Genomic DNA, 26,559 nt, shown 5'->3' with positions numbered 1-26,559 from the left:
ACTTTTACCACACAGGGTCCATCAGCCGAGGATGTAGCTCTTCGCATATAGCTCTTATCCCGAAAAAATATTCGGTCAGGGGTCTTGGTGACTTCCGTCTGATCACTTTGATTGGATGTATTAAAAAAAACATCTCTAAGACTCTCGCCAACCGACTCAAAGGAAAGCTCTCACAGGTAATATCCCAGACCCAATCTGCTTACCTTGTTGATCGTAACATTCTCGATGGTCCATTAATGTTGAACGAGATCATATCTTGGCTCAAGAAAAACAAACGTGAAACCTTTTGTCTCAAAATAGTTTTTGAGAAAGCTTTTGACTCATTAAGTTGGAACTTCCTGATCTCGATTATGAGGCAAATGGGTTTCCCCCAACGATGGTTAGTGTGGATCTTGGGTTTGTTGAAGTCAACTAGATCAGCCGTTTTGGTGAATGGATGTCCCACGGAGGAATTTAATTGTGAAAGAGGTGTGCCCCAAAGAGACCCTCTATCTCCTTTCCTGTTTATTATCACTGTGGAAGCTTTTTCGAACATCTTTCAAAGGGCCTCTGATGCGGGCCTAATTATGGGTATCAAGTTACCAAACTCAGGTCCAACCTTAACACATCTGCTATATGCAGATGATGCACTTATTCTGGGTGCTTGGTCCGCTAACTACCTGCGCAACATTGACAGAATGTTGAGAATCTTTCACTTGATCTCAGGCCTCAAAATCAATCTGCAAAAGTCAAGTTTTTATGGTATCAACCTCACCACCGAAAGCATAACAAGATCAGCCAACATTCTTAACTGCAAGATTGATAACTTTCCTATTGATTACCTCGGTTTACCTGTTGGTGCAAACATGAACCATATTCGAATTTGGCTACCGGTTATACACACTTTTGAATCTCGTTTATCACAGTGGAAAGCCTCATCCCTTTCCATTGGTGGTAGGGTTACCCTAATTCGGTCTGTGCTTGATAGTCTCCCATCTTATTTTTTCTCGTTGTATAAAGCCCCGGTATGTGTTTTATCTAAACTTGAATCAATTCGTAGATTGTTTTTTTGGAGTGGTAGCTTAAATGGAAACAAAAAAATTCCGTGGGTTGCTTGGGATAATATCATTGCTCCTGTATCTTCGAGCGGGCTTGGGCTGGGTTGTTTACAATCTAAAAACCTTGCTCTTTTGTCGAAGTGGTGGTGGAGACTTCATAAAGAGCCTCATTCTCTCTGGGGTCTGGTCATAAAATCCATCCACTTTACGGGCCGGAACAGTAGGCCTTTTCCATTTTGTTCCAGCGTGGTCGGGGCTTGGAAAACGATTTCTAATCTCAATAACCAGCTCCACCACTTCAATATTGCCTTGGAGAACTGTTTTGCAGGTCGAGTTGGAAATGGAGAATCTATTCGCTTTTGGATCGATATCTGGAATGGCTCAAAGCCTTTCTGTGAAATCTACCCAGATCTATTCAGACTCGAGAAATCAAAACACTGTCATATAAAGGATCGATGCACTGGCGGTGGACATTTCTCTCAATGGGAGTGGGACTGGATCAGACCTCCCTCAAACCAACAAGAACTTCGCCAATTTCATGACATGATTTCCCAAATAGCACGAGTCAACCTCAACAATGAGAACGACAATTGGACATGGACAAAAGATACCTCGGGTGCTTTCACTGTTAAATCAATGAAGTCTCTCTTGTTGTCTACCTTGCATGGCCCAAACCAGTGGCCTTTTCCATGGAATAGGCTTGCTCCATTGAAAGCAAACATCCTTGGCTGGCGTTTAGAGAGGAACAAAATCCCAACAATTGATCAACTTAAGAAAAGGAACATCACGACTGCCTCCACCATTTGTTGTTTGTGTAATCAAGCCAATGAGAATCCTGAGCACCTCTTCCTACATTGTCCCTTTGAAGCTTCGCTATGGCATTATGTAGTCACCTGGTGCAATCTCCCTCCTTTTAATCCCAACAATTTCAAAGATCTGTTTAATTTCCACAACCACCATATGTTTGATCCAACAAAGAAAAACCTCATCAGTCTTGTAATACTTGCATATGTTTGGGTAATATGGAAGTGTCGTAATGACTGCATCTTCTCAAACAAACAACCCTCAACTCAAGTTGCAGCTAAAGAAATCAAGTCAACTAGCTTTTTGTGGCTATCCAACAGAACCGAAAAACTCAATGTTGAATGGGAAAAATGGAGCACCTTTAATCTTTAGCCTCCTTTTCTTTATATGTTGTTTTCCTCTTTATCTCTGTATTATGCATCTATACTCTCTTGTATTTCCTAGGAACTCGCTAGTTTTTATCTCAATAAAATCTGCTTAAATGTTCAAAAAACAAAAAACTAATTTTATTTTGAATTTGATTTATATCAAAATACATTCCAAGAACCCATCATCACAATTGTGCGGGTACACTTATGGTAAATACTACGAGTAATACATATGGATGTTATCCTAAAAATACAAAACAACCACAAATATAACTCAAAGAGAAAAAATTTACACATACCACAGATTGTTCAATCAGCATCCGTTAATTCACTATTTACTAGCGCAACGTAGTTTGTAAATTGATTGATTATATAGTTGATACAGTAAAAATCTACGCCACTTTATTGGTGTACAGATAAAAATGGTGATACATGCCTACAGCTCATTTCTTCTAGTTAGCCCATGTACCGGTATCTGAATAAACATCAATAAAGTAATATAACAGCTCAACTTGGAGATATCAGATTACAAAGACAGAACTTTCAAACAGCAGAGTTACAAAATTCTATACCCGAAAACAGGGACTTGAAATGATACACATACAAATCTGTAAATCAAAGGTGATAGAAAGAAGTGTCCCTGAATTTGCAATAAAAGGGTCTTTCCTTTATCTTTCGATCACCTTGTAATGTTTTGCTAATCATTAGCACCTTCTGTTGTGAAGTTGAACACGCAATGCATCATTGTTCAATCAAATGCCAGGTTTATCACGAGGTTTTCTCAAGAATTACACACCAGTTAGACTTGTCGAAGAATTGATCCACAATAACTGCGTTCTTCATGCCAGAAACCAACCTGGGAAAAAGCCATAAAAGTTGGGTTGTCACCAAATTAAGTTACATATATATACAATATATATATACACAACACAATATATATATACACACACATCATGACAACTTCCTACATTTTATGCTTATCCTAAAGAAGCGCTAATTTAATATCAAGTACTAAATAAACTTCAACTTCTGAGGTTGAGGACTATCAAAAGATGGCTCGACAAAGATGGTAACCTTGAGAAATGACAGGGAGCTTTGTTGACCAAAATTGTACATGTAATAAATAATTTGTGAGTAATGATTGTAGATATCAATTGGCAAATAGGCAACTAATCCTAATTTATGCAAAACAAAAAATGCAATCCTTTTTTATGTAATGAGAAGATTAATTTCATCACAATCACACAACACCTAAACTTATTTTTCAATGTGTAGTTTCAGAGTGATTACAACAGCATTCAAGAATCAAAATAAAATATTTAGTGCAGTTAGGAATGGTAGATAACCAACATAGAACCCAAAATAATCAAATTTGGTTACAGTAACTACATACCTGGATCTCACATTTAGATTATTAAATATTAGCACTCAAAAATATAGAAGAAAAATTGTTAACTATTACGACATCACCCATCCAAGGATTCTATTAGCAGCATTGACGTTTCTTGCACAAGCTTTTACATTCATTCATATCTTGTCATGTTACATTGGCCTTTGAACACCATGTCGGATTTGTTGTGGTACAGAAGTATGACTGTAAATGATCCGAGCCGAACCAAGCTCAAGCGACGGCTCATTTTGAGCTTCATGAGTAATGCTCGAACTCGACTCATTTAGAACTTTACGAGTAAAGCTTGAACACGGCTCATGAGTAGTTCCAGGCACTGGATCTCAACTCATTAATTAAATTTATTTCGTAGTTATATTTTTTTTTATGTATTTCTATTATTTGCATAAATATTTACAGTTATAATAAAGACTAAACTTTGAGTTATATTAACTATAAAAATAACAATATATAATAATATTAGTATATTACTTATATTATAATTATTACGTGTATGCATTAAATAAGAAGCTCGTTTAAGCTTGGAAGCCTAATCAAGTTGCGTGTCCGAAGCTTAAGCACGAATCTGTTCATCAAACAAGCTGCAAGTTGAACTCGAACTCGGCTTGAGCTTCTTTAAGGTCAGATTGGATCGAGTTTTAATGAGTCAATATCGAATACTTAGTTCACATATAGCTTGGTTCATGTACAACCCTATCCAGGAATAAATTAGTTTATAACAAAAGGGACATAAGGAAACAAAACAAACAAAGAGTACTTCCCTTCCTAACATGTAATTAAATATTGTGTTTTATCAGATTCTTCAACCGATGAGTAAATCCCTTCCTAAAACGCTGGAACTATCATCATATTTTGGATACTTTATTGCATTTCCTATGCTTTGCATTTTGCACTCAATTGTCATATGATTCACTTTATCAATTCCGGCATGTAAGATAACCCGTGCAGCGAGGGATTTAGTAGTCCCTTCCCTGTTATGAGTTATTACAGCCACCGGGTACAAAAGATTCCCTACTAACTTTGAGATATTGTCAGTTCTCAAACAACGGTTCAGTAGCAATTTTAGTGGGAAGCATCAAGTAGCATTCACTTGTTACTCTTTATATAGCTGCAACAACCAATAACAGCAGTTTCAAATCTTCCAGGGTGCTTAAATGTGCGTTTTTAGAAAGATTTTAGTGACATTAACAATTAGTATTAAACGATAATCATTCAAAGGTACGAACCCTTGAAAAATGTTAGCTTTTATCTTGATTCTCGATTATTAACTTTATACGGAAACTAATCGTCTCAACTTTAAGTAGCAATAATCAACTTAAACACAAACCCAAATTCCAAACATCCTGTCAAGAAAGCTATGCGCTAATAAACCTATCATACTCAATGTGATTCTGAACCTAGTTGCAAACTAATCATCACCACAAAAACACCAATACGTCGATTCAATGAATAGCAACTAAATAATGAGGCCTTAAATAACAGAATATCTTCAAAACAATAGTCAAATTAAAAACATTACCTTTCAAGTTCACCCTCACCAAACACATGATAATATCTATCATAAACGATCGCACCCTTCTGATTATCTTTCCGCGCAAAACCATTCTCAACTGCAGCAGCCGAAGCACCACTCACTTCAGCTCGATGATAAGGCAAATGCCACGGCACAAAATACTCTTGTTGCTTATCCTCTCCAAAATCCTCATTCTTTTCATTCACATTACCAAAATCTTTAACTTCTTCACTATTCCCACTAACCTCACTTTCCGGAATACTTTCCAAAGCAACCGACGAACCACTCCTAGACCGTGGGCTACCCCTCGGACTCCCCGGACCAATCCACTCCTCCAAATACTTACCGGCAACCGGGGTCCACTTCTTAACCAAATTCCCATCCTCTTGTTCAACAGCCCAAACAGTAATCAAAACAAGCCCACCTTTTTTCACAACTCTAACCAACTCATGAATAGCTTTCTTCCTCCTATTTTCAGTACTCAAATGATGCAAAACCGCAATCGAAATCGCGGCATCACCGTACCCATCTCGATACGGAAGATTCACAGCATCTGCCACTAAAACCTCATGACCTCTATCACTACATATCTTAATCAAAGGTTCACTAATATCACACCCAATAAAGAAACAGTCAGAATTTAACCCTAGATACTTACCATTACCACATCCTGCATCAAGAATTACTGACCCAGATGGTAAATTGTTCAAAAACGTGGAAACTTTTGGCCATTTTGCAAAACGGGTAGCACTAAAATGAGGTGCAATTGCATCATAGACAAGATGGACATATTTTTTTTCGATTTCTGGGGTTGATTGAACACTTGATGAAGATTTGGTTTGTGGGTTTAATGGAGACCTTTTTGTTTTTATTTCTTTCATTTGAGTGTGATTGTGAAAGGGGAATTTATGGGGTTTTGATATTGTGAATCTTTTTAGCATAAAAGTTTGAGAGGTTGATGATGATGTGATTGGGATTATGATTGAGTGATGAGTTTTTGTAGAAAGGGGAAGGTTGTTAAACCCTAGATTTAATTTGTCATTAAATCTTCCATGTGGTTTTTTCGTATGTTTAACTAATGGTTTTTGTAACTAAACATCAGAGATTCGGAGCCATGTGAAAATCTTTATGACCCGATCTGTAATTTAATTACCTTAACCAAGCACCGTAAAAAGCCTTCACCTAGCAACCCCACCACCAACTAGGATGTGCATGGTTTAGTATAAACCAATTAAACCATTCAAAATCAAGATATCGGATGGATTGATCAATTTGAAATCAAAATTTTAAACAGTTGGTTTATTTTTTTTATAAGCCATTTTAACGGTTTGGTGTTGGACATTCTACAATTCGTTCAAACCAAACTAGACCATTTAATTATAATAAATATTTATTAAATTGTTAACCATACGCTTTGCTTTAACCTTCTAAGCTAGTATTTTGCAATCAATCACAATCTAATTATTAGAGATTAATAATAAGATTTCTTAATTAGATGTATTCCCCTATGCTGTATATATGATTTGTCTGCATTTCCATTCCTCTCGTCATCTTTATATTTTAGGTATCACTATTAGATTTTTATTTGCTTTTTTATCTTGATTTTTAAATTGCTATACTAAATCACCAAACGGACAGAGGTTTCCGATATGCCCTTTAGGTATTGGCAGGGTTTGTATACAGGTGATGCCATCGGTTTTCCCTCTACCCGACCAACACCCATTAAGCATACCGAAAACCTACCTATCTCTAATCATATACACACATCATATATCATATTTGACATCAGACGATCATTCTAGTATAAGCTACAACAATCTTATACTTTCAGTTACATCTACGTTACATGTCTACCTATGACATATTCTAACACAAAAACATATGCATGTAAAATTAACATATTCTAAATCTACGACATACGAGTATCTTTCTACCCCCAAAGCATACAACATATAGTAGGGGCTTCGAAACTCATCTTTGTCGAGCAATAACAAGTTAATATCAAGCTATGTAGGTCCAATGATCATCACATGTCCACAACCTATCAACATATACCACAATACAAGCCAACATCAACACTTGGAACCCTAGTAATGACCTCCAACCCTTGAACAACTATAGAGACTTGTACAAGACACCAATGTACCTGAAAGAATATGTACAAGAAGGTATGGCTCAACGCAAGGACTATGGGAGGTCAACAAGCTCAAACGACATCTTTTGTAGACTACTTGACTTATTCGCAGACTACTTGACTCATTTGTATACTATCTGACTCCTTTGTAGACTATTTCAAATTTTGTAGGCTACTAGTTTCTTTGTAGACTACTTTCAGTTTTTCTTGACTACCTTCCATTTTGTAGACTACTTTTGACATATAAGACGACCAATTTAGACAAAACTTAATTCTTAACAAATGTAGGGGACTTAAAGACCTTTTAAGAAATGTAAGGTTTAACTCTTGAAGATCTTTAAAGAAGGAGTTACGGCGTTTTCAAAACATGCCTGCACAACTTTCGGCTAGCTGAAACCTTGTAAGCATAAATATCAAGTTCTTTCAAAAACCCACTTCCCACTTCAAAAGTTATCTCTTTCAAAGTCTAGTTTTTGACCAAACTCAAGGATTTTCCCAAGCTAGTCACCAAATTAAAGCTCCATTCTTTATCACAACTTGCTATAAGTATAAACAAGTGTAAAACTTGACTCAATTTACAAACCCACTTCTTAAATTAAAACCCCCTTTTTAAAACCCCTAGATTTTAATGGAATTCAACAAATACCCAAGATTTGACTAAGTCTTGAAGAAATCTTGTAACCCACAACTATAATAACATAATCTAAGCATGTAAGAAGTAAATTTACATACCAATTATTACCTTGTATTAAAAATCCGAATTTTGGAGCTTCAAGGAGAATGAATACTTGATTAAACCTAAAGATCTTGTAGTTTTGAATGAGATTACTATTAAGCAATGATAAATTAATAGTTTTGATTCTATCACAACCCTTAAATCAGAAATTCTTGAAGAAAATATGAAGAAAATGGGTGTTGTTCTTGCTTTGAGAGATGAAGGAGAGAAAGAGAGAAAGTTAGAGATCAGAGAGAGAGAGAATATAAGAAATGAAAGGAGGAAATGAGGGAAGGGTGGGTTTTGTTCCCCTACTACACTCTCGCATGAGCTTCTGATTTCTCTTGAGCGATGATTCGTTTAGTTAAAACTTTTAACTCGAGACTCGTTCAAATATTTCGTTAACACGGCTATATATATTTTTAAATTACCTTTCTCATGACTATTCATATGACCATATTTTCATTAAGTCCAAGTTTGACTCATTTCCATTTACTAGTATCGTAAAGTTGACCGGCCCAAATGACGGGTGTCACACCCATGGAGGATCCCATAAGTAGAACAGATGGGGTTTTTCCTATAAATATATCATGCCCGCTAAAAGGTGTCAAGCTACTTGGTGGTTCAGTTGGTTTGGATGAAGGTTTTTGTAACACCCGTCATTTTAAAACCTGGATTTTCAAAACTTTGCCAAATGGCATTTAAAACGTAGCGGAAAGGATCACATAAAAACTGCCCCATCCGTAACGGATGGTACCTTTCATAGATGGTGTTACCAAGTGCCTCATTAGAACAATATAATTGAAATCCAAGTCTTGGCACCAACATAAATGCCCACATTATTACAAAGTCTAGAACCATAAATAAAGTAGCCAAAACATAAGGCTAAGTGATGTCTAAGCATTCAACAAACTATGTTAATCTTCTTTATTACTTCTACCCCTCACCGAGCTTATCCTTTCCTAGCTCAAGCTTGCTTATCCTGAAGGCACAACATATTCAAAAGAACAAGTGTTAGCTAATAAATTAGCTAAGTAGGATAACATGAATTTGAAAACATTTGCATTTCATAATATATTAACAAAACGTGTCATAATTGTTAATATCACATACATATCATATCACAAGATAAGCATAACACAATAGGATCATCATATTCCTAATGTGCCTAACTTTTCTTTCTTATCATTCTTTCTTTACTTTGTTTCTTTGTCTAGACGTAGTCTAAGTGACTTATGCCACCTACATAGGGTTGAGGGTTTGTGTGCAGGCGGTTATAGACCCTATATGGAGTCCTCACACCCGACATGATGGGTAAACCATAAGGTGGTCCATCGGCTTCGTTAAAGAAAGACAATGTCTATCCAACTAAATAAACTGTTTATGCCTTTACGCATTGGTGGTTAGTTACTCCACCCGGAATATTCAAACATAACTATGCCACGGGAGGTATCTTGATTCCCAAACCACGTGAGCACGTACACACTAGCTCTTTGGAACTAGCACGAGTTAAGCTTAACACAAGACTTTACATATTGTCGAGACTTCTTAATTATGTTAGCTTACGCTACACTTTCACCTAAACTAATCACATACATCATCTTTTACTTTAGGGACCTTAAACGTGCACGTGACATGGCAATCCTAATCATATGTATAGTGATCGACTAAGTGTTCAAGCCATGCATACAAACATATAGCATCATCATTTCATATTTTCATAATCACATAACATAAACATTTCATCATTTCATAACATATACACTTACCTCATACCTTTGCAACCTGCATAAGCATGTCATACATCGTTAACGGTAAGCATCGTATCCCTTATTAACCTCCCACAATCACCCATAATCATAATAACATGCATACATAATCATTTGGGAAGTTTAACTTATAAAAACGTGTTTTGTTGTACCATAAGGTGACAAAAGATGATATCTTACCTCTATACAACTTAATAATAAGTTACGTATGTCTTATAGTGCTTGCTAAGTATTCCCGGGAACCTATAAACAAAACATAGGAAAGCTAAGCATAGGAAACCTAACAAGAATTTTCAGCTTAAATAGGCTAGGTGTGCCACACCTCTATCCATGATGCGCCACACCAATTGAAAGAATGGTATGAGGAAGCTAAGGGTGTGTTGCACTCCATATCGCACTCCTCGTTGCACCACCTCTTGGGAACATAGTGGGTGCCACACATTAGGGATGGTGCGTCGCACCCCATGGCCAAATCCTAGGTGTGTCGCACTCTTAGGTCTCACTCCCTATCGGACTCACTAAGTGCGCTGCACCCTTTAAGAGGTGCGCCGCACCTACAGCAGTTACGAGTAAAAACTATTATTTTTCTTCTTGAACAAAACCCATTCGAACCATAAACGACTTTAACTTTACTTGGATACATAAAATTGACCTTTTTAATTACACTTTTGATGACTTTAATCAATCAATTGATCCTTTAATCATTTGCTAACATAATAGAATCGTTTGATCACCCGAAAATATAAAACCCAAACCCCAGGGCCTTGAACTTACTTCTTAGACTCATGTGATAAGATTTAAGAGCAATATAACTTATATTACCTGCACTTGATGTAGGGGAATCATAATCTAATCAAAACTTACACGAAATTTCATGAAACAATTAAAACTTGAGGGAACTTTACTTGGAGAGGGAGGGAGATTGGCTAGGGCGCTCTCACACACACGTATGATCAGACTTGTGATGATTAGGGATGCATAATTGCCACTTAACCCTTGGACATCAACACCAAATCTTACACTTAGGACCCTTTAACTTCTAAACATAACTTTTCTTAGCTTAATTCACCTACCGGGAGACTTATTGACTTAACAAGCTCTTATCTTACTTAATTTTACTTTTATTAAGTTCATTTAACATAATTTAATCATTTCATATTAAACACATAAGCATTTAATCACATAATCCCATTTAGGGCACATAAACTTAACGAACCTAACGTTAACTAACGGAATAGTCAAATAATCAAACTTGAAAAGTTTGCGATGTTACAGTTTTTGTCAGGATTTAGCATTAAAAAGGATCTCCAAACCATCTGTTTAATGGAGGCTACTCACAAACTTCATGATCCCCAATGTGAGCTATTTCTTTTACGCAATTGTGTTGGGGTTGCGAAACTATCTTACTCTTTGAGGACATGTTCTCCCTTATATTTATTAGAGGCCAAATTTCATTTCGATAAGGCGTTACGTGCCTCATTGGAAAAGGTGGTTACTGCTTCAGGGTTGGGGTTTGGTGATTGGCAGTGTCGTCTAGTCACTCTCCTTATAAAATTGGATGGTCTCGGCATCCTTTCAGCCGAGGACATTATTAATTATGCTTCCCTCGCCTCTTTTTTGCAAACAATTGCTCTGCAAGATAAGATATTGGTGAAGACTGGTATTGACTCACTTAGTTCTTTTTTTCAATATGCTCTTGATGTTTTCAACTTTAGATGCAATGGTGACGTGATCTCTATCACCAAAAGCACTTATGCCCCCCCAAATGATGAAGACCTTGGCAAAGTGTTATTTTTGTGTCATTGACAAAAAGCTAGCTTCTAAGTACTCTCTAAGTCCTTGCCAGGTAGCTATTATTAGCAACATTCGCACCCCCACACGCTCATGATTTTTTATTCACCATACCTGTTGTCAGCTTGGGGCACAGGTTGAACCATAGTCAGTTTCGTTGTGTTTTGAAATATAGGCTTTCAACACCGATGTTCTCTGAAGGTAGTATTTGCCCAAGTTGCAATGTACATCGGATGGACCATTAGGGTGATCATGCGGTCCACTGGCCAGTGAAGTAGGTGCAAAGTTTAGACATAAGTTGGTGCATGATATTTTTGTTGACATGTGCTCTAAGGTGGGTATTATGGTGCGCAAGGAAGCTCTAATGGGGTTTCTCTCGACTAATGGCAAAGATCTACACCTCGCTGACCTTTTACTTTTTAATTGGGTCCAAGGTAAAGATGCATGTTTGGATGTGACATGCATTTCTCCTTTTGCTGGTATGGGGGTGACTTCCTTAGCACCTGGGGTAGCCGTGCACAATGCAGTGGAGAAGAAAAAGAGGAAGTATGCATTTAAATGTCACGACAACAGGTACAAGTTCATACCATTTGCTTTCTCTACGTTCGGGGAATTCCACAAAGATGCTTTGGGCTCACTCTCACGTATTAAGTCTATTTTTAGTAGTCATTCTAATAATGTTAGGAGTGGTAGATTTATCTTTCATAGATTATATTTTTGCATCCAGAACGGGGTGGGAGCATAACTTTTGTTTAGACTCCCATCCAACTTTATGTAAAAACTTCTTTTTAATATATTGAATGACATTATTATTAATAATAAATAATAATAATAATAATAATAATAATAATAATAATAATAATAATAATAATACTGCTCAAGCGTATACGAAAGTTCTCCTTCGCTCAAGACATTAAAGCACGTGCTGCTGCTCATATATTTAATAGGATTAGTTTTGCTATAGCTAGAGGAGTGGGGGTCCAGATTACTCTCGGGTTCCCACTAATTTCTTATAAATCCTATTAATTCCTAATGAAAGTGATGATTATAAAAAAATAAAATAATAATAATAATAATCTATTCTCTATTATAAAACAAACTACCTTTTCTTCTTTTCAACTTTTTACTTTTAAAATACTCAAAATACCCTTAATTTTGAACACATTCTTAATTCACATACTAAATCTACCCTTATTCATTAATATACATATTTTCAACTAATATCTATATAATAGTCTTAATAAAATTATTTACAAAAGATACATCCCTTAACCATTAAATAACTATACTATCATTTACATCAATTACTTTTAGATTAATAACCACATCGTTACCACCACCACCCATTGCCGCCACCGCCGCTGCATTAACCGGGTACCCATCTCATAATAATAATAATAATAATAATAATAATAATAATAATAATAATAATAATAATAATAACTAGATTTAGACCCGTGTCAAATATTGTTTAAAAAATATTAAGGATAAAGTTAAATAATAAAAATAAAAGCTATGAAAGAACAAACCATTGAATTCAAATATGATGTAATTAAAATTATGAAATAACAAACCGGTAAACTCAAATATAAAATGTAATGAAAATCAAAGTAACAGAATGTACTGAAACATTGACGAAAATATTTAACAAAATCAGATATAAATATAACTTTTTATACATACAATCATTGATAATTTGATAACTTATAATTAAAAATAGATTGAAAAAGTTACATTTACAGTTAGATGAAGAGTAATTGTAGGCAAGATTTGGTTTTTTATTTATTAAACAAATATTTATTAATTATTTAATTAGTTGAATATTTGGGATATGAATTTTATATATTATGTATTTTATTTTAATAAAATTATTAGGTCAATTGAGTAAAATAAAATTTAATTAATGATTAAGGATAGCTTAATTTGATGAAATTGAGTAATTAGTCAATAAATTAAACTTTTTTTCCTCTAAAAAATAATAAATTAGTTATATACAATCATTTAGATAAAGGACTTTTCAAATATCAATAATTTGTTTACCATATAAAAGTTCTTTAATTGGACATGGATAGTTTTAAAAAATATACTAAAAGAAATATCTATCAATAAAATAAAACATGATTGAGATGTTCCTGAAACGACACGTAACACAATCTTTGATCAACACGTGTCTTTTTAATTTATCCATTTTATTAAATTAGTTTTTTTTAATTGTATATAGATTCAAATTCTTTATTAGACTTATAATTAAACTCTAACACATTATAACCTTATTTGATTAATTGTTTTTTCATTAATAAAGTTGCCTTTTTTTTCCTCAATTTTTTAACTTCTATTACTTATATATTTATGTTATGCTTACAATTTCCGATTTGATTTTATTTTAAAAATTTAAGATAAATTCAAAAACTCTAACTAAATATATATTATGTTTATCAATACTGTTTATTATAACTTAACTTTGATAATTGGTTTACTTTAACCATAATTTTTTCATACTCACAAATCATGTATGAGGCATATTTGAATATATTTATGATACAATCTATATAGCTACCGTACATCATACGAGTATTAAGACTAGTTATGTAATATGTGTAGATTATTAGAAAAGAAAGTTTTCTTTAGACTTTTAGTGCAACATGAATAGTTTTTAGGATATGGCTTCTTTTTATTTGTATCTTGAATATTTGAATTATAAATAATATAAGTATTTAATTAGTGGTAGTTGTATTAATCTAGAGTTTTATATCGGCATTAATTTTAATTTTAAATAACAAAATTTAATTTTAATATATTGAATTAAGTCACATGTTTAATTTGATAATTTAAAAAAATCGATGAATGTGATTAATTAATTGAGGTTTGATCGGTTATATTTTAGTATATATATTAAAGATTAAAATTAAGATTAAGATTAAAAAAATTTAATTTTAGTATATATAATATAATAATAATAATAATAATAATAATAATAATAATAATAATAATAATCCAACCTGTCTAACTTAGAAACGTTGGAATTAGAAAATGATTAAAGGTGGCATTTCCATCTCATTGGCGCTTAAGAATGCGTCAATTTTGGTATTGCAGATGCAATTGGCCAGACAGGTAGATTTAATAAATTAGCAAATCGGGACTGTTAATGGATTGACTAGGCCAAACCACTAAGTTAGTATGACACGTTTTTGTGTGTAAAAATACGTAAAAATAAAAGTGTAGAAATTTTTCTAAACTAAAAAGTGTGTAGAGCTAAAAGTTCACATTTTTTGGTGTGGACTTTTATAATTATTTTGTAATAACTCGATCTGTCCAGGCTAATTTTTTTTTTAGCTAGGATTAGTCAATGAATGACGATGATTTACCTCAAATCACAACTCAACGTTTAGATTTTTTGCCACCAAGTACGTAAAATATCTGCAAACCCCTACTAAACGCGTCATTGAACAGCATTCTCGTTTGGATAGACTGGAAACCAGGCAGCCATGACAAAACCACCACTGGAGTCATAATAATCAATCCAAACATGATGTCATACATACGAGCCACAGAAACAACCGTCACCCAGATCCAAGTATTCTGCAGAATTGGACGCAACACTTGTGCAATCAAAAGAAACCCCCAACCAGCCGGAATGAATGCCAATAAACTCGTCAAGATATCAAGAAACTTGAAATTTGTGAACTGGGTCAGAGAAATGATTATTTGCGAGACGAGAATAATCACAAGAAACTGGACTAGGCGGTAGTAGTTATGTTCTTTAGCATCGTATTTGTCACGGGCATAAGCCATAATAAGATAAAGTCCAAGAGCCACCATCACATATATCCAGGAAAGCAAGTAGACTGCAATGCTCTTGCTACCTGCAGCAATACCCAAATGGTAAACAATCCCGTATTGGAAAGAGAAAAACCTTAAATCCAAAATGATCTCGAATAACTTCCCAAAAAGTCCCGTGGTTCTTAGATGATCTTGTTCCTCGTACCACCATTTTTCCCAACTCTTTTCAGATTTAGTAAAGACACCCCCTCGAAACCATATCCAGTTTATAAAATCTTCAAAATCGTGTACAGTTTTCAAACAATCAAAACCAGAAGGATTGAATAAAAAGGGTGCCATGATCCATGAAAACACCAGGAACCAGCTCGAGGTGGTCAATACTTTATAAGTGAATGTCCCTTTAGAGACCGTGCTGTAGCCAGCATATAATGTGAGTATCAGCCCGAGCTCGATTGTCTTTAAAAAATGAGAACGAGCATATAGTCTGTAATTATCCGCAAATTTCTTGTGTTGCACTCCAAATCCTCGACCAGTTGCCCTGTATCTGGCTCCGCCATGAAGTATGGTGCGGCCGAAGTAATGAGCACGAGTACCCAAAGAGAAGGTGTAGAAAATCGAAGAAAGTCTTAAGAAATCCATAATGTCAAGATACTTTTCAACTATCATTGGTAATATAGTATATATACCAAGTTGAACAATGAACTGCTGGCTTAAAATCGTTCCAAGTGCTCGGTTCGTGCTAGCGTTGTTTGCTACCGAACTCTCAACCCCACTCAATGCCAGATATTATCGGCCCCACAAGAAAGCATAAACCGTCAGTGAAATCATCAATGTGTTGAAAAAGAAGCCAACTGTAGTAAAGTAGAATGAAAGCATTCTGAAGAAATCCAGCCTATGACCTAGACGGTACACATCTCTGCTTAAAACTTGTTCCCCAGACCCGCTTGCTACTTTGGCCTCAAACATAGATATCTGATTCAAACCCACATCTCTTCCCTTCCCTACTTGAATATACTCATGGTGAGTCACATTACCTCCCTTTAGAATACAATTAAAACCAGCAAAAATGTCTTCATTTAAATTGATTAGCCGCGAACCTTTAGAAATCCCGCCACGGCTTAAAAACCAGAAGCGGTCAAAAACATCTGGATGACCATAATGCAAACGGATTTTTAGCGGGTTGGCTAAAACCCGTTGACTAAGAGTCACAAAGCTGGTTTCTTGGACGGACTTGAAGGAAGCTAGTGTAGAAACCGAGCCCGTAAAGATGAATTCCCTGTGACCTAAAATTGTCGGCTTACGAATCCCATAATAATGGTGGAATTCCTCCAGTAAGTTCCTCATTTTGAGTGCCTCCTCAAAATAGTTGTCTTGATTCATGTCAATAGTCTGAAGGGCATCTCCTCGGGTGAAGATCATTGCATGATTTTGGTTCTCAGGCTTTCCTTCCCCAAGCTTAAATGGGCCCGGCAACTTCACACGCTAAATCTCAACTTCTTTCGCCAAATCTTGATCATATTTCACAAGGACCGAGTAATATTCTATTTCATGGGAATCCCGTACTGGCACCTCGTCAACATAGGCAACCCGGAGAGCTTCATTGTTTTTCATCAACTACAAAATCTCATCTGCATGGGGATCTTCTTTCGCCTTTTGATTCCCGTAGATTTGGCACGCAACTACATAGGTGTACTTCAACAAAGCCTTTCCCTTCTCATGGCCTTTAAACATAGCACTAATTCTACTGTCAGCTCTACTTATTCGGAGATTCATAGACATTAGTTCGAATGACCCTTCATGAAGGTCGGCCTCAGTAGCAGAATCAAGAAAAGCAAGCATCTTGATTGCTCTGTAGTAATACGTCATTCCCCTAACAGTACGAGCAAGTGTTTGGCCTCTATATGAAGCCCAAAGCCGAAGCTCATGGAGCTTAACCGTCCACAATTCCTCATCTGTCTTCATTCCTTCACGTCTCATTCTCTCCAAAAAGTTTTTCCACTCATCAGCATAAATGGTCTGCAGATAATAAAGAGTGGAAACACCATCTTCATTCTCGTTTTTAAGCTGTTCTTTGTTGTACACCACTTCTTCATTGTAGTAGGGTGTCAAGATGGAAAAATCCACCATCTTTTCAACTTGTGGAGCTTGTGGCATGTTCATAAACAATGAGTTGCTAAAAAAAGCAATCCGTCGTCTAGCCTCTAGATTCTCAGGAACATGGTTCATTAAATCCTTAGATGTAAGAATCGTGTGCAATCGCTTTGCTTGTCTGTAAAAATTGTTTTCTGGATCATGTAACGTAACGGCATCTTCAAAAAGCAACCGGCCACGCATATTATGCCAGTCAGGAGCCAAACCATCTTCTCTTAGTTCATTCATAGACCTCTTATCCCGGAAAAGTTCACGTGTAGCAATGTTATATAACGCCTGTAAGGTATTTACTATTCTGTTTAAATCTTTCTCCGGTTTAATTATAAGATCTACAAGTTCAATTAGCTTAGTATGAATCTTAGGAAGTGCATACATGTTACAGTTCTTAGTGAACATTTCAACGTTGATCGCATGATCGATTTCTTGAAAGAAAGTTGTGACAATTGAGTGTTCAGGCTTGTCGTCTTTTAGTATGGTGAGCAGCAAGTGTCTAACGCTATCATAAGCCTCTATAACAGCACAACGTCTATACTCATTTTTAGCAATTTTGTACCAAAGATATCTGTCGGGGGCATCAAACAATTCTTTTGCCTGGCGAAGTGCAAGAAGCAACTCGTTACACAGTAATAAACATGGCCAACAAACCACTCTTACATTCCAAGTATTTGGTGGTATTTCAAGCAGCTCAACCTCACGATCACTGACAATATCTTCTTCTCTAAATGTCAAAATAATTTCATTCCATACCAATGAAAACTTGTAAGCCTCAACTTGATTCGACGACTGGATTTTTTTGAACGGTCTGGCAAACCCACATTTCAGTTTCAATCTATGGACAGCATCTGTGAACTTACTCTTGAAAGTCCCTCTTTGATGCAAATCTTGGACTTTTTCAGGCATGAGATTAAATTGCAGTGCACCAGCAAAATGCTGAAACCTTAACCTCAGTTGTTGCATGTCGCGGATCTCCTCCAAACGGCTAAACAGCCCAACTACCCAACCAACAATCGAGGAGTAAATCGAGTACCAAATCTGCAAATCCATTAGATCAATCAAGATGACTGGTGCCCAAAGAAGGCCAACTGCAAACCGGTTGCTGTTACCAAAGAATTCATGCCATTCATAAGTCACATCCTGGAGGTCTAATAGATCTTTAGTGGGTCGGATCATTGGTTGGATCTGCATGAAGTAACTGAAACAAAACTTTGAGGCAAGAACCACAATCCAAAAGATCGAATACTTTATGGTATCCACAAGACCCTCTCTGAGGGCACGACCTACAAAACATGGACCCTGAAACCACCAAGTGACTGGGTAAAAGATCCTCCAGTTGGTGCTCTCAAGAAAGTTGCGAACCCATGGCAGAACGAAAAGAGGGAGTGCTAAAGTGTGATCATGAACAGCAAAGCAACCTCCAGAAAAGTGACAACTTTTCGATTTGCTTCAACAGACCACCAGCGATCATCTGCTTCCAAATCTTAAGATAAAACACAACAAAGACAAAGTTCCAAAGAGCCGAAATTGCAACCTTCAACACCATCCGAACCCCGAGCCATAACGTCTCTCGAGAAACCAACTTATACTGCATAACAACATCTAAAACACTCTTGACAGATTGTAATGCACTCCAAGTGATGAAAACAGACAAAACCTGAACTTGAATGTTTTTATCCCCTAACGCCTGCCAAGGATAACCAATTATAATAGCAACTTGTAGAAACAAAATCAGCATAACCCATAACTTATCAAAGCTAATAAACAAGTTAAAAAAGGATCTTTGTTCAACAAAACCAGTCTTACCAACTCTTTTCCCATTATAAGTGGTAGTCACAAAAAACTTACTCTCAATATCCATACGCCATTTCAACTCATCAATATATAGGAGTAACAATTTTGTTTAAAAAGGCATTAATCTCACCTGATGTGTAAGGCAACACAGGCCTACCAGTATTCTCATCAACATACTTTTCATATATTAATTCTGTTCATTTCCATGTCCATATGATGAAAGATGTAACAAATACATTCAGGCATGAAACATAAATTGGCAGACTCGCCCCAAATAAGTAGATACAAACCAATGTACGTAGGTAGTACTTGAGGAAAACCAAGCGACGGATGGTCTGATGAGAGGTTGATTGGAATCATGTTGTAGGTAGTAGTTGACTTCTCCGGTGAATGGTGGTCTGTTGGCATGTGCGGCGGTGCTGATGGTGGTGGCCAACGCTGGCGTATTGTCATATGGATATATATATTGACTTTCGGACAATACGATTGTTATAATTACGTATTTATTTTTCTAGAACGTACCAGGGAATATTTACGGTTGAAAAAGAATAAGCGAGGATATGGTAGGATATTCATGGAAAAACATGCTTACCTGGAGGTTGTCCTTTTGAGAGGTACCATAATGAGAAGGATTTGAACGGATGGTTTCATCTTGTTTGTTGGAAATAGATTAATAATAAGTTTGTTTTAATGTTACAAATAAATATATTATATATGTATTATATGTATATACATATTTATATATATATATATATGTAAAATTCTTTGAGTTTGCAGGTTTCAGAGAAGATGAAGTTTAGTTGAAAACCAAAATGTCAAGATCTGATAAAATTATTTTTTAGCCGGCCCCGCTAGAGTTAATGTACAAAATGGTGTATCTGATAAAAATGATTACCGTGTTCTTTTAAAATATTTGCTAAAATAATATTTTTCTATAAATTATTGACAAAATAGTTTGTTTTAGTTTTAAAAGTTCTTTTAAAATACCTCTTCTTTTTTTAACGATAAGATTCTGCATTGAAATTGAATGTTAATATTCTTCGATTAATGTCGTGTAAATTAAGGTGTAATATCTAAATACTTACTTAATATAACAAGTGAACATAAAAAGATACTAGATATAATTCTAATTAATTAAGAGCACCAGATAAGTAATTAATACAATAACATTATTAGACTAAAATCTAATTGCCTCGAGTCATGTTGTATTTCTTTCTAATCTCATTACAAGTTTCTTCATGTATAGCTCGTTGGGATGGATCCATAAAGCTCGTGTCTTTGAAAAGTAATTTTTTTTTTCTTCTAACATGACCTTGTTTTGTTCGATCTCCATCTTTTTGAGTCGTTTCATCTTCATTTTTTTTGTTCCAACCCATAGAACATGTCGATTTTTTTTATCAAATAGCTCGATCGCCTTCTTTTTTGCCCGATTAGTTTCTGTTATATCTTGAATAAGGCTTAACTTCATTGCCCGATTAGGATACGCGATCCGAGGCCAACATGTAGATTCTGCACTAGTTATAACGTCCAAAATTGGATGTGTGTCGGATACACGAAGATGTTGCTATAAAAAATGAAAAACTCAATTCGAAGTTGTCCTCAAGAATTTCTTAACTATCAATGGATAAATTTTTCTTTTTCATATATATATTTTTTGTTTTACGAGTTTAATCTCAATTTAAATTCTTATCAATTAGATATCTAATAAAATGAAACTACTATCTAAACCCGCCATAAGTGAAAATAAAATAATTATGGTTATCTCCAAATAATTATGATGTGAAGTAGTTATTTATTACTTGTTAATATATATAACTCCCATTAATGTTCATAAATCTTAAACTTGTCTACTAATCAATTTTAAAAAATCTTTTGATTTCGTGTAAGTTGATACTATAATGATTAAACCCTACAAGGAGATGAGGTAGGTTTTTTGGATTCGAACTAGCGTTAATACTTTTTTCTTATAGCATAGCAACAAAGAAAAAAATTTTGGACTATATCGTGAATACTTCTTAATTGTAAAAACGATCGGTTACGATGGGACACGTGGATTCGAAATTCGTTATTATGGATCTAATTGTTGTTCTGGTTGTGCATTGATCATTTGAGGACCTATAAGGGCGTCTTGTTAAAGCAGGTTTGGCTTATGTTTTAGTTCCTTACAGATTATGGGTCGGTACATTGTCTTTAGGATCTTCTCTTGGTTCAGATCATTTAGTAGATAATTAAACATTTAATCAACAACATAATAAATTTTAAAGACACAAATTATTTTTGAAAGTTAATTTTCAATGAAATTCTTAATTAATGAATAACTGAAAAGGTACTTATACGTGCGATTCAGCAGTGTAATGATAGAAGCAGTGGTGACGGTGGTGATAGTGGTGACGGTGATGGGTAGTGCGTGAGGCGGTAATAGCAGTGGTGGTGACGATGTAATTGCGGCGGCGATGGCGGTGGCGGAGGTGACGGTGGGTGACCGATGGTGGTGGCAGCGGCGGTAGTGAGAAATGTAGGTTATTATTGTAATGCGGTTTTGATGAATTTTTAAAACTTAAAATTTAACAAAATGTAAATTGCTTTATAATATAACATAGATTAAAAAATTTAAAAAAAGTAATGCGGAATAAAAGAATCAAAAGAATAACTCTAATATTAAATTACTTTTCACTGAATATAAAATATGTTTGATATGTACTTAATTTATCAAACATCGAGAACTACTGACAAATAGAGTTCTAAAAACAAAATCTAGAAAAGACAAAGTTACAAAAATATTAATATGCATGGAACTATTGGACGAACTCCTTCTCCAATATTTGAAACCCAATATTTGACTTTCCCTTCAAATATTGGAGAAAGGTTCCTTCACACTTCCGATTTGACAAAGTTACAATGACCTTCACTTGGCAAAGTCCGATTTGATAAATGCATGTTCTGACGAATTGTGACATCCGTTACTAAATGTCAACTAAATTTCAGATGATTTTATTTGACCATTTTGAGTACTTATATATGTCTATAATATATATATATATATATATATATATAACATTTTAGTATTCACAATGAACCTTGTTACTTGTGTGTACTACATGAACTGAGACGGTAAGAAGGTAGCTAATGCTATTCGTCCTTTCACTCGTCTATTGCTTTTTTCCTACTAGGGACGAGTCTATACCATTGGGTATGATTCGTCCTTTGATTCGTTTTTGGAGGATGAGTCCTTCCAGGGACGAGTTGATTATTAAGGGTGTGTGTAGTGTTTAAAGAATTAATGGTATAAAAGGTGGGTGTAAAACTAGTCCTTTGCATTGGGGATGTTTTTGAGGGATTAGTCTTTGGAGTATGTTTTGCTAATGTGGCAGTGACTAAGACTAGTTCTTCTGATGATGAGTTGTAACACCTGCGATTTATAAATGTTAACATTTTGTAGTTTGGATGCAATGCGACTAACTTTCTTAGCGTGAATCAATAATCGTAATCGTTGTGTTACTTCATTTAGAGCAAAAATATGGTGTCGGAAGTTTGGCAAACGAATTACGAAAAAATAATGATTTTGAAAATAGTCAACTAATAAAATATTCAAGGATAAAAATAATAATAGTAGTAATAACGAAATCATTAGAACTTGAAAACACTCATAAGGAACACGCAATATTCCGATGCCTTTCCCCCTCCTCTATATAAACCCATGAGAACATTTAAACAAGAGAAAAACCCAAAAACACACAACACTCACGTCACAAAATATCCTCTAAAAATCTCTCAGATCTCACAAGAACACACAAATATAATCTTGCCTAAAAATCACCTTTTTCTCTTGTATTCTATAAATCTAGCATCAAAACACAATTATATTCATCATCCATCTCATATTCTTAAAGTCAAAGTACAAAAATTTTGTATTTTCTTTTCTTATTAAATTTCTGATTTTAACTAGATCTACTAAGTTTCTATCGTCAAGTTTCTAACTTTTTATTACCAAAAGTTGTAAATACATCTATTGTATCTAGATCTAAAGTTGTTTGTGTTTTTGTAAACAAAGTCCCCATCTTTTTTATGATTTAGTAATTTTTCTCAAACTTTTTTACCAAATGGGTCACGTACTTATAGTACGTTTTAGAGTCCAATGCTTAATAATGTTTTTCAATAGTGATAAGGAACGTAAAAGTACAACCAGTTTTCTGAATCTAACCACGATTTTAAAGGAAAACGTTTTGAGAGTTCTTAGGGAAGAACACACGAATCTGGAAAACACTCAAATCGTCAGAAACTCTCAAATAACCAGATCACTAAAATCGTCTGAAGCTCTCAAATGACCAAATTACTTAAATCGTCAGAAACTCTCAAATGACCAGATCACTTAAATCATCAAAAACTCTCAAATGACCAAAACTCTCAAATGGTCAAAACTCTCAAAATGGTCAAACTCCCAAAGCTGGTCAGCATTAAACAAACCTTGTAAACTTGGAGACTCGTTGATACTTGTGGATACTCTACTCGCCTTTATTACCTGTTTAGGTATCAGACGAGCATCAAGTGAGTTTCGTAGTTCCCTTTTCAGATATTTTCATGGGGCTGAAAGGATACAAACTGTTTTTCTGATAAATCGTGTTTATTGGAAACTATGTTATGATGATTTTGGGTAACTTATTTTGGATACACTCATGATGATTATATTGGATTCATATTTGGTAACTTATTTTGGATACGTATTTGACAACCTATTTTGGGATACATATGCCTTTGTGTTTATCATTATTTACGGTTATTTAACTGTACTGTATGACGTGCATTATGATACTTGATACTTGATACTTATGGTGGAGTTAGAGGCACCAGATACTTGATATTTGATACTTGCACCTTAGGCCCGATATACCGTAAGTGCTAGTGGCATAGATATACTTAATACTTGATACTTTATACTTATGGTGGAGTTGGAGGCACCAGATACTTCATACTTGATACTTGCACCTCAGGCCTGATATACGGTAAGTTCTGGTGGCATAGAGATACTTGATTATTGCCATCATAAGTAAATTTATAGCCATATTGCTGTGTGGATCTTGATGATATTCGACCTGGCATAAAACCTGATAACTTGATACTTGTTTACAGAACTTACAAACTCACCAACCATTGTGTTGACGCTTTTGAGTATCCTTTCAGGTATGCAAGTTGAGAATGTTAGAAGTGGCTAAGGAGGATAACATGGTGGCCTTTAGCAGATTCAACCTAGGATTTGGAGCTGCATATCTTATGTGATTATTATTGGTGCTTTATGTTTAGACTATGACATTATGCCTAACTGATTCTTCCCATGCGTGGGAGTTTATATATGTTGTTTTTGGATATTGATTTTATGTTGAATATTTGTGCTTGAATCTAATGAAATGTGTGTTTATTTAAGTATTCATGTAGTTACTCTACGTAACATCCATGACGCGTTATTATGCGTCGCATCCCGAGTTTCCGTCTGTAACACCGCACCAATGGCGGAAACATGAGATGCAACTGAAACAAGCTTGCAAATAGATATTACTCAGAGAAAATATATGATGTTCATTTAACATAACAAACTGTCAAACATGAATCAAAGTACAACATACAATCCCCATAAAAGGGAAACGAACTGAGGCATCATGCCCGAGTCTAAAGATCTAGAATGCAATCTAACGATCCTTAGGTCCATCTATAGGCATCGACTCCTAGCTTGCAAGAGATTTCTCTTATATGAAAAAATACTCAAAAACTTCAACACTAGGTTGGTGACTTCGTAGGATCACATAACATATTCATACGATCAACGATTTACAACAACGAACATAAATGATTATATAACCTCAATACGAACATAAAACGATCATGCAACCTTGATTCCTTGAGTTGATCATAAAACGATCATATAATCTTGATTCGATCAATACACGATCATATAATAAACATATAACCTTATTAGGTCATAACGATCATGTAACGAACTTGTAACCTTGGTTTAATAACCAAACAACCATATATCGAACTTGTAACCTTGGTTAAATAACCAAACGATCATATATAACGAGCATAACAAAACATAACGATCACAACGAACATATAACCTTCATTTGGTTATCACGAACATATAACGAACATAAAGACGTACATAACGATCATAACGAACATATAACACACATAATGAAACATAACGATCACAAGGAACATATAACCTTCATTTGGTTATAACGAACATGTAATGAACATAACGATCATAAAACGTACATAACGATCATAATGAACATATAACCTTGAAACCTTGATTTGGATCATTAAATGATCACATAATTTGGATCGATATATGATCACAAAACCTTGAAACCTTGATTTGGATCATTAAATGATCACATATATTGGATCGTTAAACGATCACAAAACCTTGAAACCTTAATTTGGATCATCAAAAGATCACATAACCTTGATACGAACATATTCACGTTTAACAAGAAGTACACTTTCCAATTTAACTAAATCACCGAATGGACCTAGGTTCTAATATTCTCTCAAAGTATTGGCAGGGTATGTATACAGGGTGTACCGACGGCTAACCCTCCACCCAACCAACACCCATCAAGCATACCAAAACCTATCAATATATAATCATATAACACATCAATATCATATACCACACCAGGAGATCATCCTAGTATAGGCTACAACGATCTAATATGTTCAACTATATCCACATCGTTATCAATCACGTTACATGCCTACCTATGACATGTTGTTACACAAACACATATGCATGTAGAATTAACATAAGCTAAATATACGACATAACACATAAACACATAGCAAGTATCTTTTCACCCCAAAGCATACAACATGTAGTAGGGTCTACGAAACTCATCTGACGCCCGCAATACAATCCCAAGATGAAAGAAAGTAGTTACGACGTCCACGATAGCCGAAACCTAGTCATACACGCATCATATTAATCCTAAAGCATCTAAAAGGGTAAGGTCCTATAAATATATGACCAAATATTACTATAAATTCTTTATTATGTCCATTTTATAAGGTTTTGATACATTCAAAGTGAAATCATTTCATTTTGTTACGTAACGGCTAAACCGAACTTTGACCAATTCAATTCGGACCCACTTTTGGATAACCCAAATTTTAATTCATCTCAAAAGAATGTTATCGTGAGAAAGTAGACTGATTTACGATTGCGAGGATAGCTCATACGTTATAAACGGACTTACGGTTTAAAAGTTACGACCTTTTCAAAGATCAAGTTTTGCTGAAGTGTG

General features: G+C 35.0%; 1 protein-coding gene, 1 non-coding gene and 1 pseudogene across 2 annotated transcripts; all 3 read right to left on the bottom strand.

Annotated features, from left to right (window-relative positions):
- Window positions 1-2,543: 2,543 nt before the first annotated feature.
- Window positions 2,544-6,159, bottom strand: LOC122607435 (tRNA (carboxymethyluridine(34)-5-O)-methyltransferase). The gene is made up of 2 exons (XM_043780407.1): window positions 5,137-6,159; window positions 2,544-3,065 (listed from the first exon to the last, which is right to left on the bottom strand). The coding sequence occupies exons 1-2, from the start codon at window positions 6,069-6,071 to the stop codon at window positions 2,978-2,980; spliced, it is 1,023 nt and encodes a 340-aa protein (XP_043636342.1). The 5' UTR covers window positions 6,072-6,159; the 3' UTR covers window positions 2,544-2,977.
- Window positions 6,160-8,746: 2,587 nt separating this feature from the next.
- LOC122608255 lies at window positions 8,747-19,857 on the bottom strand (annotated as a pseudogene).
- On the bottom strand, window positions 17,112-17,196 carry LOC122609594. The gene has a single exon (XR_006325345.1). It is a non-coding gene; the product is annotated as a small nucleolar RNA J33 (small nucleolar RNA).
- Window positions 19,858-26,559: the final 6,702 nt, after the last annotated feature.

Source organism: Erigeron canadensis, chromosome 7 (genome assembly GCF_010389155.1).
Source record: "Erigeron canadensis isolate Cc75 chromosome 7, C_canadensis_v1, whole genome shotgun sequence".
Taxonomy (NCBI): Eukaryota; Viridiplantae; Streptophyta; class Magnoliopsida; order Asterales; family Asteraceae; genus Erigeron; species Erigeron canadensis.
Note: the sequence above shows the minus strand (reverse complement) of the source record. Positions and strands in the feature narration are given on the sequence as shown.

Excerpts from the sequence above, each read along its gene's own strand:
- LOC122607435 (XM_043780407.1), bottom strand. The coding sequence starts at position 6,071 with ATGCTAAAAAGATTCACAATATCAAAACCCCATAAATTCCCCTTTCAC. Across the intron at positions 3,066-5,136 it reads GGTGAGGGTGAACTTGAAAG|GTTGGTTTCTGGCATGAAGA; the intron begins GTAATGTTTTTA and ends GCTTTTTCCCAG.